Consider the following 17858-nt stretch of genomic DNA (forward strand, 5'->3'; position numbering starts at 1 on the left):
TCTTCATCTTTATTGAGACGCCAAAAATTATCGTATTTTCTGTATCTTTTTAAATAAAAACCTGCTTATTATATCGTTACAAAATGCTTTTAAGAAAATATGTAGTTATTTATTGTTTTGGCGTTTAATTATTAGAACTTATTTTATGTATTAATACTAAATCAAACACAGATTTTTGAGTCTACTAAGTTGTATTTTATGAACAAAAACACATAAAAATTAATATTGTTCCAATTTTTTCGCCTAGTTATGGCATTATCAAAAGAGTTTCATTCGTTTGATAATGCCATAACTAGGCGAAACAATTTTCACAATATTAATTTTTATGTATTTTTGTTAATAAAATATAACTAAGTAGAATGTCATTCGTTTGATAATGCCATTACTAGGCGAAACAATTGTCACAATATTAAATTTTTGTGTTTTTGTTAGTAAAATATAACTTAGTAGAATCAAAAAAAATCTGTGTTTGATTTAAAATTAATACATAAAATAAGTAGTTTACTAATATTCAATATATTTTCCTATCGCATTATTCAAGATTCAAGTACTTGGGCATCCGGTAAATTGAATAGTACTTATTGCAGTTGTATTACTGCAACTGCTGTCTCGTTGGTATGAGAGAGGTCTTGTTCCACTGTATACGGTATATCTCAGTCTCCTAACTATTTACTGCACAGTATTATTTTGTCTAGAAGGAATCCGAGGAGTCGTTGCGATGTTTGATTACGTACGCCGTCTTACTACGCCGCTTAATTTTGTAACTGTCTGACTTATTTACGTTCTGGGGTATGTATAATGCCGCTGCTTTAAAACATGTTAGAACTTCTTTTTATTTAACCTATTTGGGTTTACTTCATACTTATGTAATTCTGGGAAGTCTACGACAAAGTAATAAATATAGTCTTTAAAATGTTATAAATATGTTTGTTAAAATAAAAACAAGAAAAAAGGGACTCGTACACATTATTGTATTTCAATTAATTATTATTTTATTTCTTCGATTCTTTTTTTTTAAAGAGAATATTTGTGTTTTTATTATTTACACAAATGTTTCAATTTCATACTATTTCTATGACCCTAAGCGGCTTATTATTAGAAATATGTATCAAATTGTGGTAGAGTGGGTTCGAACCGGGAAAATCTGACACTAACCGTGACACTGTTCGTGTTCGCGACACTAACCACGGGACCACAACCCGACACCATATTATAGGATAAAGTTGTGCAACCTGCTTTTAAAGCCTGCCATTAAAAGTTGAAAACTAATATAATACAGTTATTCGTAAATGGATAATGGAAGTGCGTAGATCTAATAAAATATAATATGTCATTTGGCGTATTTGATTAGGTAAACAATTTTTAAAATTATGTTTATAAATGAATGCTGTAAATTTTGCCCTCGACATGGGAAAACTCACAAAAAGTGAAACCACATAATTGTTTTTTTTTTTTGATCTATATGATGAAATAAATTAATAAAACTATGTTGTGCAAGTACGATTATGCAAACTGTTATAAATGTAGTGCTCTTGCCATTGCTGTTTTATTTACTACGTATAATTCCTTGTTCTCATATAAGAATGTCTTTCAACCTAAGCTTTTTACCTACGTCGTTTTTGCCCTATCAAATTAATCTCTTTCTAATACTTTCTCAGATATTCAAATAAGTAGAAATCTATTTCACACAGCGACGATCCATTGCGATGTTCTTTACATCATTTGGTTCAAAGAAATACTCAGGTATATACATAATTAATAATAATTCAAATTTTATCTTAGGCTGGCGACTCACACATTAGAATGATCACCTTATATTTTGTTGCCGACTGATCACTTTATATTTATTTATTTAATATAATTGACGATTATGGCTTTATTCATATAATGCATTACCTTATATGGGCAACATTGAGTCCGAAAATGAGATGAAATATTTAGTAAAATATGTTCTAATACTTATACTGTTAACTTTTGGATGGTTAATTAAGTTAAGATAATTTTCAAAAATCGCAAGGTTCTTTAAACTATTATATTCTCAGCTATTGGAGTAATTAAAGCCATATTTCTTTACCTGGTTTATCTTACGATGTAAGAAAAGGTTACTGATGTCCATTATAAAAATACCCGTATAAATAGATAAATTATCACTATTGTTCATAAATACATTACTTACAATGATACAAAAAAGATCATATTATATCGATACAGTACGAGATGCATTTGAAATCTTGTTTCATTTTATATAATAGCATCTGATTGCAGTAATCTCGAATAAGTAATAATATCTTTTATAGGATTTGAGATTTTGCATAGGATATTGCTTGTCTGCGGAGTTTTGCTCCATTTCCGTTAAGTCGAGAATTGCAAATCGTCTGCGAGAGGAAATAAGCGAGAGCGTAAATACATATGAGATATTGAATAAAAATATTACATGTTTCCAAACCCTGTAAAGCACTTACACGTGCCCCTGATTTTAAAATATTCACATGCGCACTATTTTCAAAACAAGATTTACTTTGAAAACTAGCTGAAATAATATTTTGCGATGTTTGATTTCGTTAAAAGCATTCATAGAAAAATAATAGAATCATAGAAAAAAATCAGTCCAAGGAACGTTAAAAAATATGCAATAATGATCTCCTTATTTGCATTATTCATTATGACAAGTGATCACTTTATACACTGTATAAAATTCACCATTTTACGCATAACTGACAACCACATTACTCAAATAACGAAAAGTTTTCTTTATGCTCGAATTTAAAACATCAACGATTTCCGAATCATTTTACATACTAGGAGACGCTTGAAAATATATTTAAATAAAATATTTTTTGAACTTTCAAAATATTGATGATATTCTTTATCTACCTTTATTTATTCATTGAATAATGATTTAAAATTTTACTAAATACTTAATATTTTACAAGTACAAATATTTTGTACATTTCTCCTTTAATTAGAAAAGTGAAAGGAAACAAAGAACCTTTGTAATTATATTAAAACTGTTGCCATAGTAGGTACAAGATATCAAAATTATTCTTATAAAATTGTTTCTTACTTATAAACATCTTAAAGTAATCTGCAATAAAAAAAACGTTAATCATCCTATTCGATGTAAATTAATAGTGTTTTTTAAATTTTTTTATTATTTCTTTAATTAGCTTATATAACACTAATAAAAACTATTATTTACACTTACTTTACATTATTAATATATATATATATATATATTAACATATTCTTACAGTAAACAAACATTTATTATTGTTATTTAATAACTTGTTTTCACTTACTTGCGTTAAAATGTATCTTTATTTTACATCCGATATCTGAATCGAAGATGAATATCGTAAGGATAAATCAACCATATCAGAGTATCAGTCAAAAGAGCATCCGCTTCGTATTACTATTATTTTCTCTCCAAGCATGTTAAAGTAATGACATTCAGATACTTTTGATGCAGATTCGATTGCATCTCCCGATAATGAGGACCTTTTGCAATATCACTTAAAGCATGCCTCGTTCAAGTCGATAACTTTTCTGGTGATATTATTTCTGCTTCCCAAAACATTTATGTTATATCAAAAAGTGAATAATATTAATCCTCACAACATTTTAAGTGTGGCCAAATACTTATCTACAAATTTGGATTATCTTCAATTAGTAGTGTGGTTGTCAATCGTAAGTAGAATTGGTGAATGTTACACTATGTAATGTAATCACTTAACTAAGCCTATGACGGTCGTAAGCCCATTAAATGCCTAGACTTCCATATTCTTCTTCATCTTTGTATGTATATTGAGATGTTAAAAAATCATGTAAAATATCAATGGTTTTTACTTGATTTTTTTTTATTTCCATTAACCACAAATTAACTGTCGTGTTAGTTCTGTGAAAAAAAAAGATAAATCTCATCATGTACACATATCATGGTATGGTACACATAATAATAATAATAATAATAATAATAATAATAATCATCATCATAATAATCAATTTTTATTCCAGATTGACTAAGTGGATACAATAATAAAATATTTGAAAATAGGATATACTTGAGTACAAATAATTAAAACTGGTGTTATATTAGGGAAAAAACACTGTCAAATTCTTAACATATCGCTCACTCCTTTCAAGAACGTCATAAATCAAAAAACTTGATTTTTCAGGAGAACGTTTTTAAAGTTTAAAAATATAACACAATGTATTAAAAATAAATATCAAGCCACTTATTGAACTTTTTACAGTGCAACAGATCTTTTTAGGTAAAACCTGAAGGTTTTGTCTTCATTTGAAAAATATTTAGTTTTTTAAAAAAATATATTAAACAATACCTTTTCTTTAAAATACAAAAACAACATTTTCTGCCCTATAGCGGGTAAATATTTAGTTAAAAATATGCCGCTTTTGCTGGTATATAGTACATTTTCTGGGCATTCCGAAAACATGCGCAGCTGAAAATTTACGATTTTTGATTTATGACGTTCTTGAAAGGAGTGAGCGATATGTCATGAAAATTACAATAACTTGGTTTACAAAGGTTGGTTAAAACCAACGTTGATGAACATCAGAGTACAAAAATATCGCTTTCTCAGTATAAAAGTCCTGTTTACCACCACTGATACATAACTTTTAGGTTTCGTCACAAAAATATAGATTAATGCGAATATTATTTTTAATTGGCTAAAATATCTCAAGTAGTAAGAATGTTGTCTATTCTCATACCCGTAAGAATGTTTTGGATTTGCAAATGGAAAGTTAAGCAAACAGAACTACGCTTGTTGTGGCCTCGTGTTGAGTTTGCATTTATTAAACATTAAACAACACATTTCCTGGATTATGTAGTTTGATAATATCGCATTAATGAACTGCTACTGTGTTTCTCAAGACATATCAGATGTTATCATCTATCATGTTTCATTATGCTAGGAATGTGTATCATTTTATGCATCAATTTTTCAACGGAATTCAACACTGGTTTTAATTCAATCTACCTGGATTGGAGACAGTAAGTGAACAGTTTGCATAATGCGTATTTTCGCATTCCTGTAGATTGTAAAGTGTTGAAAGACAATAACGACTGGAACGCATTATAAAACCAATATTTCCCTTATGTAGATTGTACAGATAGTTCTCAAATCAAATGATTATACCTCCTCATCTGTGACGTATGGTAAGCATTTCCTGAGAATATATTCTGCAATAAATGATCCCATATGAATCGTTCATGAATTTTTTCATTTCTTACGATAATTTCAAATTATATTGCGAAATCAAATTTAATGTAATATACTCAATATACATATATCATTTTTGAAGATTATATATTTATGACTGCATGTTTCCAAAAATATAAACATTATTTATTTTGCGGGGAAAAAATATACACTCCGAAAAAAAAAGTTTTTATTTGTTTTTTTTTTTACCTTTTTTACAGGACTTAGTAGTAAAATCTATCCATTTTTTATTAATGTTTTACTTAGTAAATACCACTATTTCTTAAAACCTACTGTGACACGTGTTTCGATCCATTCCGCATCATTTTCATCATACGGTGTTTGAAAATGATGCGGAATGCATCGAAACACGTGTCACAGTAGATTTTAGGAAATATTGGTATTTACTTTTTAAGTATTAAGTTTTTTACAGGAAATAAGAAAATGTAATTGCTTCACGGTTTAATATATTTTTTAATCTTAAAAGTTATTGTTACATGAATATGCAAGATATTATGGATTTTTTCATTGTTTGTTAACGTACATATAGGGGATGAATTTTATTAAAATGTATCTTTTTCCCGTTTTAACATCCTATATCAATTTTAAATGGGCAATTTTAAATAAGTTGCTTTCATTCTCTTGTGAATTTTTCATGGTGTGGTTTTAAGGGTTTTACATATTTATCATTTACCGTCGATATACCTGTTCTTTTGGATACGAGCGGAAATTGATTCGTTTATCTAATATTCTCGATGCTTTTTGTAAATATATTAAAATTTCATACAGGCGCGCACCCTTTCGGATTCACTTTAAAATATTCAACAAAGCTAATTGCGTAATATGTTTTCGGTGAATTAAACTCGAAATATCAAAACGTTAAGAGACGTGACCGAAAGCTTTTAACGATTCAAAGTGGTCCCCCAGTCGTGAAATAACCCCGAGAGATTCTAAATTCACAAAGTGTCCCTTTTTCTCGGTCTCAGGTAGGGTCCTGGAGAGGACTGTAGGTTATTGCACCTCACTGCTTACTTAAGTTTGAGAATATCAACGTTTCGCGTTTGGCTAAATACTCTCAGGAAGTTATGGGTGCAAGGATAATTAAAATTAATTAAAAGGGACGTTTTATCTCCGCGCGTTACGCTCTCATTTTATGTAGCGGCTTCGGGGGAGCTTTGACGCACGTCAGATCCTCCTAAATCTAAATATATTAAACATTCACAGGGACGTTTTGCTTTTCAACTTAACCATAAATCCAAAAGGGTTGTTTCTTGCATGTAAATTATTATTATATCCATTTTCATCGAAACATTTTCTAGTCAATTAAGATTTTTTTACTGTCAGTTTGTTTGCTAGTTTTAATTCCTTACGGAATGTTTCATAAATCTAATTTTGTACTACACTCCTCATTTTTGTATATACTGAGTAAAACTATGTTGATATCAAAATGAAATCTCCATTGCAAAACATGTATTGAAACGCAACTGACTTAACAGTGAAACCAATGATATTTCTTCTAAATATTTTATGTGTTAATCTGACTGATTTTTAGGGTCTACTAAGTTTATATTTTATTATTTAAAAAAAAAAACATAAAAATGATGATTAAAAATTCGCCATGACAATCGTTTCGCCTTGTTAGGGCATTATCAAACAACTGTCAGTAGTTTGATAATGACTGACAGTGAATAATGTATTGTTCTATAATGACTGACAGGAAATAATGTACTGACAGTAGTTTGATAATGCCTTAACAAGGCGAAATAATTGTGACCACGAATTTATTTTTTTATGTTTAAAAAATATATATAAACAATATAGTAAACTCTAAAAATCAGTGTTTGATTTTAATTTTAAAAATATTAGTTATGGGGTTCTACAAATTAAACGCAAAATTAATAAATATGTATAAATTATATATCTATTTTTTGTTAAAAAGAAAGTTTCTGAGTATATACAGTACTCTGATGTTCTTACTTTTGGTTAAAACGAATGTTTCTGAGTATATACAGTACTCTGATGTTCTTACTTTTGGTTAAAACGAAAGTTTCTGAGTATATACAGTACTCTGATGTTCTTACTTTTGGTTAAAACGAAAGTTTCTGAGTATATACAGTACTCTGATGTTCTTACTTTTGGTTTAAACGAAAGTTTCTGAGTATATACAGTACTCTGATGTTCTTACTTTTGGTAAGAACGCTATTTTAACGCCAAAAACATTTACCATTTAGCAATGCAAGCGTTTCCTTCGGTCGTGCAGAAGAAGGTATGCGCAATCTGCAGGTTTACTAGTCTACAATCTACTTGCAAATGTTTTCATCCTGACAGAAATTGTTTTCTCGCAAGCACTACGGAATGACATACATGTTTTCGCATTCCTTCGTGTTAGCTTGTATAATCTTAAACAAAATCACCTATTGACGATTGGAGATAAGAAAATTTAAACGTAGATCATTATCAGTTAAGATTATAATTATAAAGCTCTCTTATCATATATATTTCATAATAAGTATGTAAATGTTATTTCTTGTTGTTCTGAGATCGCGATACTGCCTTTAATTCCCTATTTAATTACCGTATATTAAAATAAGAAATAAGTAAAGAAATATTTGTATCTTTTCGCTTTATTCTAAGCACCTTCTGCAATTACCCGGAAGAGATGAATTGAAGCCAGAAAACGGCGTGAAGGTAATAGTAGTAGTTACATTGTAGTATCTTTTGATACCATTACCTCTTAAAGATAAAACCGTTTTAAGATATGTCGACAAATAAATTTCAATAATTTTAAGTGGACGCTTTCGAATTTCTTATTTTTACTCAGTCGGCGTGTAAAAATCACGCTTAATCTCTTTTGCATTTCTCAACTCTCTTATTTTTCTTTCCGCCATAAAGCTGTCTAGTAGTGTTTTAAGCGAGCGTATCTGCGGAATGACAATGGCCGTATAATATTTTATTAACGACGAGCGTCTGCCGCAAACGGTAGCCTCCGCTTGGGGAGAAGGCAGTAGTACCTCCGCTGTATCCAGTTCCGGTGCACAGTTAGACAGACCCGCGAAGCCTTCATATTTTCCCCGAGACGCTTCTTACGCTATTAACATTGAGAGCCTCCTCTTGACGTCTTTGAGAAATTCTAAATTTTCTTAAACACTGTCTCGGTGCGCGGCACTTTCCCTTCCTTCTTTTCTTGGCAAATTTATGAGGAATTAAAGCGTAATTAAGACTGACTTTGATGGACAAATTTATCTCGTTTCTCTTAAAATTTTAGACGTCTCATTTATGTGAAGAAAGATTTTCGTGATATTAATTGATAAGGTTTTCTACCGTTTATTATAATATGAATCTTTTGAATTCAAAAAGTTTTTTTTTTTATTTAATTTTTTTTTACTGTAGGTATTTTCGGGTATAATATTGAATGTCTATAAATCTACAAATGTTTTTTTTCTCATTTTTTCTATTCTCTCTGCTTGCCCTTGCGGAAGCCGAGTGATGGTTGGTTAGTTACGATTGTTTTTGAATGACTAAGGTGAAAGGCGCTGGATCAGATGGTTCGATGCTCGACTGCTAGACTACCGTCGCATGTTCGATTCCCACCGATTGCAAAATGAATTATGCGATTGATTTCTAGCAAAATGTTCAAGTGTAATCCAATCCTTTTTTTGCAAATACTTAAATTAATCCCACACAAGTTAAGATAGAGTTTTTTTAAATTCTTTTGTATCTCATAGTTAACATGTGAAATGCTCAAAAAAAGCATCTCACGTATCTCAATAAAAGTTTAGCTTTAAATAATTTTCTTAAAAAAATAACGGTGAGACGGTAGTGTTAAAGTTTATTGATTAAACATGAAAACCTTGTTAAATGACTAAACTCCATATTCCAATCCCAAATAAATATAGTTTTTAGTTGGTCTGAGTGTTATGATGTGTTTTTAACCCTCTTTCCCCCTCTCATCTCCGAAACTTTCTGACTAGCGTTTTTTTTATAAAATATTACTCTTAATTTCTTAAAATAAAAGAGATCATCTGCTCAATTTCCGTTCGTAAAGCACAAATTAACATTTCTATCCTTTGTGATTTTTTATCCTTGCATGAATCTCGATATGAACAATCTAATTCCTGCATTACAAATGAACAATCATGCTTTCATCTTCCATTTTTCACATTATCGGTGTTCTATTTTTGTATAAGTTTCCTTTTTAAGAGCGCGTAATTGCAATCATTGCAGTATTAAGTGGTGCACTTTCCTCAGTGAAGTATGTATAGAATTCCTGGTTTATGTTCCCTTGTTGTGCGAACAAGCGGACACCGCCACCGGACTCACGATAACACGATCGCTGTACTGGAATAAATCCCCAGGAAAACGCCTTCGGAACGACCGAATAGGAAATAAGCGGAACAGAAGTGTAAAGCGGATTGCATGCCAGGAGATAAGGCGCGAGGTGTGTCAACCTCAGCGAACATTTTTAAATCACGAATTTTCAATACCTATATTTCTAATGCCGTTTAAACCCTTTCTTTTGATGCTTTTCTCTTTGAAGAATTACAATAAAATACTTAAAATATGCATCTTTACTTTAATTGACATTTTCATACATTTTCAAATTATTTAGCATCTTAATAAAAACTATGAAGCTCAATGAAAACTTAAGAAAATATCTAAAATTTGCTCCATAATTTGCTCCTTTTAATGCAATAGAAAAAATAGTAAATAGAAAATAACTAACGTATAAAAGTATTTAGCATTTGTATTTCTTGCTATACGGGCTAATAGATTTCCATAAATTATTGTTAAATTCCTTAAATAGTTTCTTTTTAGTGACTTGTTCAATACATATATTGAATTTCGTATTACTGTTAACTTCAAATGTATTCAAAACTATGCGTATAGTTTTGAATACATTTGAAAGACATGTGCTTTTGTGAGCGATTAAAAAAACAAGTACATATGTAGTTAAAAATGGTTTTTGCCACATTGGTTATATTCTTTTTTAGTATTTGTTTGTTTTTATTTATTTTGACTGTTTTAAAAAATAGTTTACACAAAACGAGAAAAGTAATTATAAAATATATAAATTTGATCTCGATGCTCGTTCTCATATTCAATCATTTATTAAAAACATGATATCAATTTAGAGCAATAATTAATATTATCGTAATGACAACACTTTTTTTTATTTGGATGTAACTCTCTACTCTAGTAAATATAGTTTCTGAAATTTGGAATAATTTTAAAGGGATCAATTCAATTGATATTTAGTGATCTATAACAAAACCCATGATCTAAGTTTATTCCTAACCCTTATGTATATTGATATGAGGTATGACTCTAGGATTTTTTGAATTTAACCTCCTGCCACTAGATGGCATCTTCGATAGTTGACCCTCTCCACCCCCCTTTCCCCTGTCCCATGTCCCACCCCAGCCCATATCTAGGCGGATTTAGGACCGAGGCGTGAGCGTGCATTCAATTACCAGGCATAAAGTACAGCCTGCCCCCTACCACCCTCAAACTACAGGGATGGATTGCGGGCGAATTGTGACACTCGTATTTACATACGAAGTAATAGGCAATCTTTATAGTCAACAACATTTTTAGTGTGCCCAAATATTTAAAAATATTTTATAAAATTTTCTGGTCAAATTACAAATTAAAATATGAAAATGAAAAGGATATTTTCTGGAGTTTCTCATATATGTGATTATAATCCGAGATTCGGAACTCACTTGTCTCACCAATAGATGTCACTAGTGAAAATTCTAGTTATTATTGTACAATGTTTCAAAATTGGATCATATATGTATATATAAATATAGAACTTCCAAGAATTTGAGTAGTGTGGTTGTCAATCATGTGTAGAATTAGTGAATATTACACTTTGTAAAGTGATCACTTAAACTAGCCTATGATGGTCGTAAGCCCCGTAAATGCCTAGACTTTCATATTTCTCTTCATCCATGTTGAGATGTCAAAATATATTATTTTATTTTTAGTAAAAGTTTTACATAGTAAATATCACTATTTCTTAAAATCTTCCGTACTCGTAAGACGTGTTTCGATGCATTCCGCGTCGTTTTCAAACACCGTATGATGCGGAATGCAACGAAATACGTGTCACAGTAGATTTTAAGAAATAGTGGTATTTACTAATTAAAAATTTAATTAAAAATGAATAGATTTTACCACAATGTGGCCAACGAATCAATTAATGAAATAATATTTTTGTACTTAGCTATATTGTATTTGTATACTAATAAAAACGCCCATATTAAAAATAAATAAAAAAGTTACAAACGTTTTAATAACTTAATTGAAATTAATTTTGCGATAGCGTTTTGATTTGATTTGATTTCACGTAAATTTATAAACGACGTAATTTATTCGATTCCACCCTGCAACTGTAACGGAATGTGGCCAATGCAAATAAAATTCTGTTTAGGGTTGGTGGGGTGCACGCTTTTTAGTAATGCGTCATTGGTAGAAAAAGGTTCGCTAAAGAGGAACCAGATTGTATCACGAGTGTCCTCTACAAACATTCATTTATCGTCATTATTTATATCCCGCAGTAACAATTTAAACTCGCAGACAACAAAAATATGCGAAATTCACGTTAGATTTATCTTACACGCATTGGTCGTGTCAACATAATCGTGCTCACCTTATCATTCTTTTTTTCTAGCTGAGACAGCATTTTTATTCATGTGCATTTATGTAACTTGTTAGGAACGAAACAAATTATACTGAATAAGCATTTAAAAAATACTGCCCATTGCTAAAGGATTTTCAAATTGTTTGACAGCGTTTAAAAGCGTAAAATTTATATTTTATTCGTTTAAAAAATAAAATAACATGGGTCACCTTCTTTTTTATTCTTATTTGTAACAAGCTTGAATGAATTTTTCTTGATAAAAATGTTTCAATTCGCAATTTTACCAATGGTGGTTCTTATATCATTTTTCCCAAATACTAAATTTGATTCCAAAATCTCAAATAACTTAATACTATAGTAAAAGTTGGTTGGTTAGATACAAATCGAAATGTTTATTTGTTCAAAATTTAAAATCTCCTAAAGCTATTCAACGATTTCCTTGAAAATTTGACACAATGTTGCATTCAAATACGCACGTTTTTGTCTGTAACACATCAAATAATTTTTATTTAAATAATAAAATAAAATTAATAAAGATAAGTTTTTTTCTAAATGCAAATTATTTTCCGCCATTGCAACATCATATGTGGAACGTAACAGTGGCACACTATACTAAATATTGTTTAAGGTGGACAGAGTGCTTCTTGACACGTTTTTTTTTTGAAAATATTTTCATTGCTTCACAAGCATTGTGAAATTAAATACATACATACGAAATGTGTGCTTTCTTTTATTTAACCAGCTGAGGCATAGTAACGCGCGACCGGGAACAGAAATGATAAAATAATATATTTCACTGAACAATCTACCTTTCTGTGTATTGAAAAATTATACCTTTTGAATATTTTAGAGTTTTGAAATTTGGCATTTACGGAATATCATAATCTTCTCATATCCGTACAGCCACAGAATTTGCAGTTTAATATCACACTTCATAAATACTCTTCTTAAGTTATAAATGTATTTTTGATAAAATAATATTTTACGTATTATTAATTTTTGGTTTTTCATTTCACAGGAAGCACTTGAAGCCAGAATCCGCTTATTGGAACAAAGGCTGGAGGCTGAGGCATTGTCTGCTCAAAAAGACAGACTCGCGGTTGCGAGACTACAACATCAGCTGTCTAAGGTAAGATAGTTTATCCACTACTTCCTTTTACGTTCTTTCCGACGTAAACTTCTGTTATAAACGATTGTAAAATATGAGCTTAAAGCTTCCCATCTCAAACACAAAGCTTTCAGACGGAAGATAAATAAGCGGCTAAGTAATTTATTTCAGTTGGTTAAGAAAATTATGCTGGTTTAATGTAATTATTTTCTTTTGAACTTTTTAAAATTTTCCTCAACTTGTTTCGAATATTTAACACGAAGTACAAATTGAAATATTTATGTTTATTGGACGAACATCATTATTTTTTCTCAATAAAGATTATTTCTTTATTGGTGAAGTTGTTACCGTGCTAGCCACAGTGATAGAGGTCCCGGGTTTGAAACTTCCAGGGGGGGGGGGGGGAAATAAAAATTAGTTATTAAACACTCTAACATTTATTTAATATTGCCCTGGACTGGTCCCTGAAGCACAGGAGTGTAAATATCGATCAAAATTACACTGCGTCAATGTAATTTTGATCGTTATTTAAATTATTTTGATCGTTATTTTGCACGGCGATGTAGTGCCCTATGCATCATTGGGTGTGGATAAGTGTTAAAAATATATAAAAGCTTACGAAACTGTTAAATTTGACTATTTTTATTTATTTATTAAGCCACTGGAAATTGCTTTTTATATGTAAAAATATGTTTTTTTTTACTTTTTGTGAAATCAAATACTCCTCTAGATTTCGAGTTAAACAGATTTGCTACAAAATAATGTTAAAAAAGTCTTTGTGTTCCGCCACTAGCGCCTGTATCGAGAAACAAACAAAAAGACTGTTTAATTCATTAGCATGGCGGGAGCTTTACGGAACCACCGTTCGCTATATCCTACACTAAGGAAAAAATAAAATATTCAACGAAGAGAAGGAATTTGAGACCATAATAAATCTCATTCGCACAATTTCTCCACATCGCGGGAAAGCGAGGAAATATTGGGAAATTCCCGGTTTGTGAGGATGTCTTTTTCCTTGTTTTTTGTGCCACAATACAATGGGATACTTCATTCAACCGTAGAGCTAATAGGTTGAGTTATAGTCTGCTTATTCCAATAGTAAATTTCCTTACTCTTTATTTTTTGATAAATTTATTATTTGATGATACGATATTCCTTCTAACTAATTTTAATGCTTGACATATTTTTATTCTATCGAATTTCAGATATTGATTAATTAGATTTATATTATCCACTGACACTTCGTGATGGAATTGCATTTTTTAATATATTATTAGATTAAAACCAATATTTTTAGCTTTTCCACTTTATTTTTATTTGACCAGCGACCGGGCTTCGTCGTTACCGACATCATCAGACTGGTGATGTCGGTAACGACTAGTCTAATGATGTCGGTAACGACGAAACCCGGTCGCTGGTCAAATAAAAATAATGTGAAAAAGCTAAAAATATTGGTTTTAATCTAATAATATATTGAGTAATTAATTGATTTGCAATTAGGTTTGAGCTATTCAAATTTTAATTTGTATTTTTTTTAAACTTACTCAGTTTATTAGTCAAATCAATAGCTTTGTAAGTAATTTTTTTCAGTTTTTTTGCAATTTACATTTGACAATATTTATTTTTGAATTATACGAAAAGGAAATTATTTATGGCACGCAATCAAATACGACATGGCCAAATGATGCGATCTACTTCGGATCTATCCACATCCAGTTTTCATTTATAATTAGCTCTCGTATTTTATATTTCTTCTTTTTTCGTTATTTCATATTAAATTTATGGATAATAGAAGCAGAATAACTTTTTTGCATAATTATCAAAGTTCTTTCGACCAAAAGAGGGATGTATTATGTTTTGTTTGATGCGTTTCTATGTTTTGAACCTTGTTCAATGCACAAAAAACCGCATGCTTATAAAATATAAAAAAATATTGACAAATTTTATTATTCAAACTTTTCTCAACCCATCAGATCCAATTTTTCGAACCTTGCCACGTTCGAGCTGTGTGTATACGTGCTTACATAAATAATATATGATCATGTGATTTTTTTGTAAAACCCTTATTATTATGTATGTAATGGGTGTTATTTGAAAAAAGATATTAAATTATGTTTTTAACATTAATACACGCATTAAAGTACTAACCTAAAATAAATAGTGGTATTTTCTACAAGGGATGGTATAATCCTCCCATTAGTGAAAATTAGCCCCGGCCAAGAGGACTGTCAAGGCCAGGGCGGCGGATGGTGGATTAACTATAGGAGAATGCGCTTTTAAGTGGTGATTAGCCTTAAAAAAAAGCTCTACACTGGAAACCAAAAGGAAGGGATGATGGTGCCGGAAATTTTACTGGGGAGAGTACTCGAAATTGCACTTAAATTTTTATATGAATCTTATAAATTGTTCCGCGAGTTTTCGAAAATGTTCAGCTTCAATTTTTATGTGTTATCAAATAAATAGTTAAGAAATCCAAATACTTTTTTTGTATCCGTACATTGAGACTAGCAATAAGAAGGCATTTCCAATGTATGTTATAAATTGATTTTGTTTTACTCCCTTTCATATCCGTGAAACCAGTTTTATTCTTCAATTCGATTGAAGTCTGTTCGCAAATATTATGTTTCATTCAAATTCTTTTACTTTTCAATAATATATTATTATTGATAATATTTATCCATCACTTATGCACCGGCTTTTCTTTCATGCCTGGTGTTACTGTGTCATGTTTTAGCTACCAGAAAAATCGTTAGGTTAACCTAACCTATGTTAGGTTAGAAAAATCGGTCAGAAATGTGAACAACATTTACAAAATAACACAGAACACTAGATCGCAACGTAAAAGTTATGTTTTAAAAAAATCAAGGAATTGCCTTGATTTTATTAATGTTTTTAAAATAAAACTCACCCACTTCAATCAGTATGACATTATTTCGATACATTAAAGAGGTATTGTGAAAGAAATTTGATTAGTTAATACCTTGTTTTATTGAAGAAATATTGTGTCCACAATATTACCACTTGACCACACAAACTCTTACATTTGCAAATAAAATGTATTTTATGTATTTATAAATATGACGCTTTAATTTGAGTTTTTTAATTATCTGTTATTAGTATTGAGTTCATAACAATTGCTTCTCAATAATGTACAAATATTGCTTTCAAACTCTGTCTTGAGCATTCGTTTCCAATTTACCAACGTTCATTATGAATCAAGCTATAACCGAACCGATTTAAGCACGGCATATTAACATTTAACTTTGTGTGGGTCCATTGTTCTCGGCATACTGCTCTCGGACAAAATTTGCAAACAAATTATCCACAAACTGATTTGAAATGGCTCTTGGTAAGGCAGTGTTTCCCGGAGTATTCCCGGCAGTACAGGTTTGCTAACTTTGTTAAGTGCTGCTCCTGGTACCTTTGCACTAGTGCACATTCCCGCGATAGGGGAAATTATAGGAATTTAATGCAATATCGGCCATTTCCCAAAATGGGTGCAGACCTCCACGTTGGATAAGGCACCGTAAAGTACGTGGAAAACTAAATCGCACTTTCTTGCAGCTTATCGTTAAGGTTATTTGATAACCTCTCTAACATACTTATTCGTGGTTTACGAAAACCGACGATCAATGAACTAATATACTTTACAACATTTTGAGTGTGCCAAATACTTCACAAATATGGACCTCCAATTAGGAATTATTTTTTGACATCTCAACATATCGGCTGTCCAAACTCAAAACACAGTAAGGGACAATTTTTTTGTAGTATGTTTTTTTTGCATTTTTGGACTAAGTAGATTCTACTTAGTCCAAAAATGCAAAAAAAAACGTACTACAAAAAAATGTCCCTTGCTGTGTTTTAAAATTGGACAGTCGATATGGTAGATGAACAAGAATATGGAAGTCTGGGCATTTATAGGGCTTACGGCCGTTATAGTCTTGGTTAAGTGATCACTTTACACACGTATAACATTCACCAATTCTGTACATGATTAAAAACCACACTACTCAAATTTTTCAATCACATGTAGAATTGGTGAGTGTTCGCGTGTGTAAAATGATCACTCAACCAAGCCTAGGCCGATCGTTAGCCCTGTAAATGCCCAGATTTCCATACTCTTCTTCATTTATATTGAGATATTAAGAAAGTAATGTAAAGAACTTATATAATCTTACAAATTTATATTTTACTTCTTATTTGTTTTATTTTTTATTATCTTTTTTAATTGGTCCCTGTTGATCTTTTGAAAGTCGTTTAAACTGGACTTAAGTTGAAGCGTAAATTCCTTTAATTAAGGATCGAATTAAAACACTTGTGGTATTCGTGTACAAATTATGACTATTTTTAATATTTTTAAACATTGTATGTACGTTTTTATGAATTTAATACGATTTAAATTTTTTATTTTTTTTTATATTTTTATCCAAGATAAATCATTTATATTTTTCTCGGGAATATAAAAAGAAGTTTTGCAAAAAATTGTATCGCAAAATTCTAGAAAAACCACATTACAATATTTTCCCAGAAACTTTCCCATTACTATAAATAAGCGATATTCCCTTACACCCTATTTTATCATATTACAGAGACACAAACAAAAATGTACCTAAATAACACGTGTTTTCACTCGAGACGAATATTTTCCGCATAATTCGATTTACTTCCCGCAGACAAGATAATAGTAATACTGCGCTGTTTCTACCTACACACAAGTATCTACATAATATATACAACTATAGATACGTTCATTTATATAAAGGTATGATAAAAAGTACCAAATAACGCCTTGAAAATCAGCTTAACGTTATTTTTCTATCCGTCTTCAAGTAAACCATAAGAGTCAGCATCGGAACGATGAAGTGTTGGATCGATCGTC

General features: G+C 30.5%; 1 protein-coding gene across 2 annotated transcripts in view; it reads left to right on the forward strand.

The window, feature by feature from the left end:
* Positions 1-17858, forward strand: part of LOC148306554 (uncharacterized) — a 459678-nt gene that overhangs the window by 224278 nt on the left and 217542 nt on the right. For both annotated transcript variants that reach the window (XM_088264798.1, XM_088264799.1), the window contains exon 4: positions 12887-12997. In XM_088264798.1, coding sequence (XP_088120924.1) covers positions 12887-12997 — 111 coding nt within the window. The remainder of the gene's footprint in view (positions 1-12886; positions 12998-17858) is intronic.

This window comes from Brachycentrus maculatus, unplaced genomic scaffold (genome assembly GCF_059751285.1).
Source record: "Brachycentrus maculatus isolate JH-2025_06_01 unplaced genomic scaffold, ASM5975128v1 h1tg000238l, whole genome shotgun sequence".
Classification (NCBI taxonomy): domain Eukaryota; kingdom Metazoa; phylum Arthropoda; class Insecta; order Trichoptera; family Brachycentridae; genus Brachycentrus; species Brachycentrus maculatus.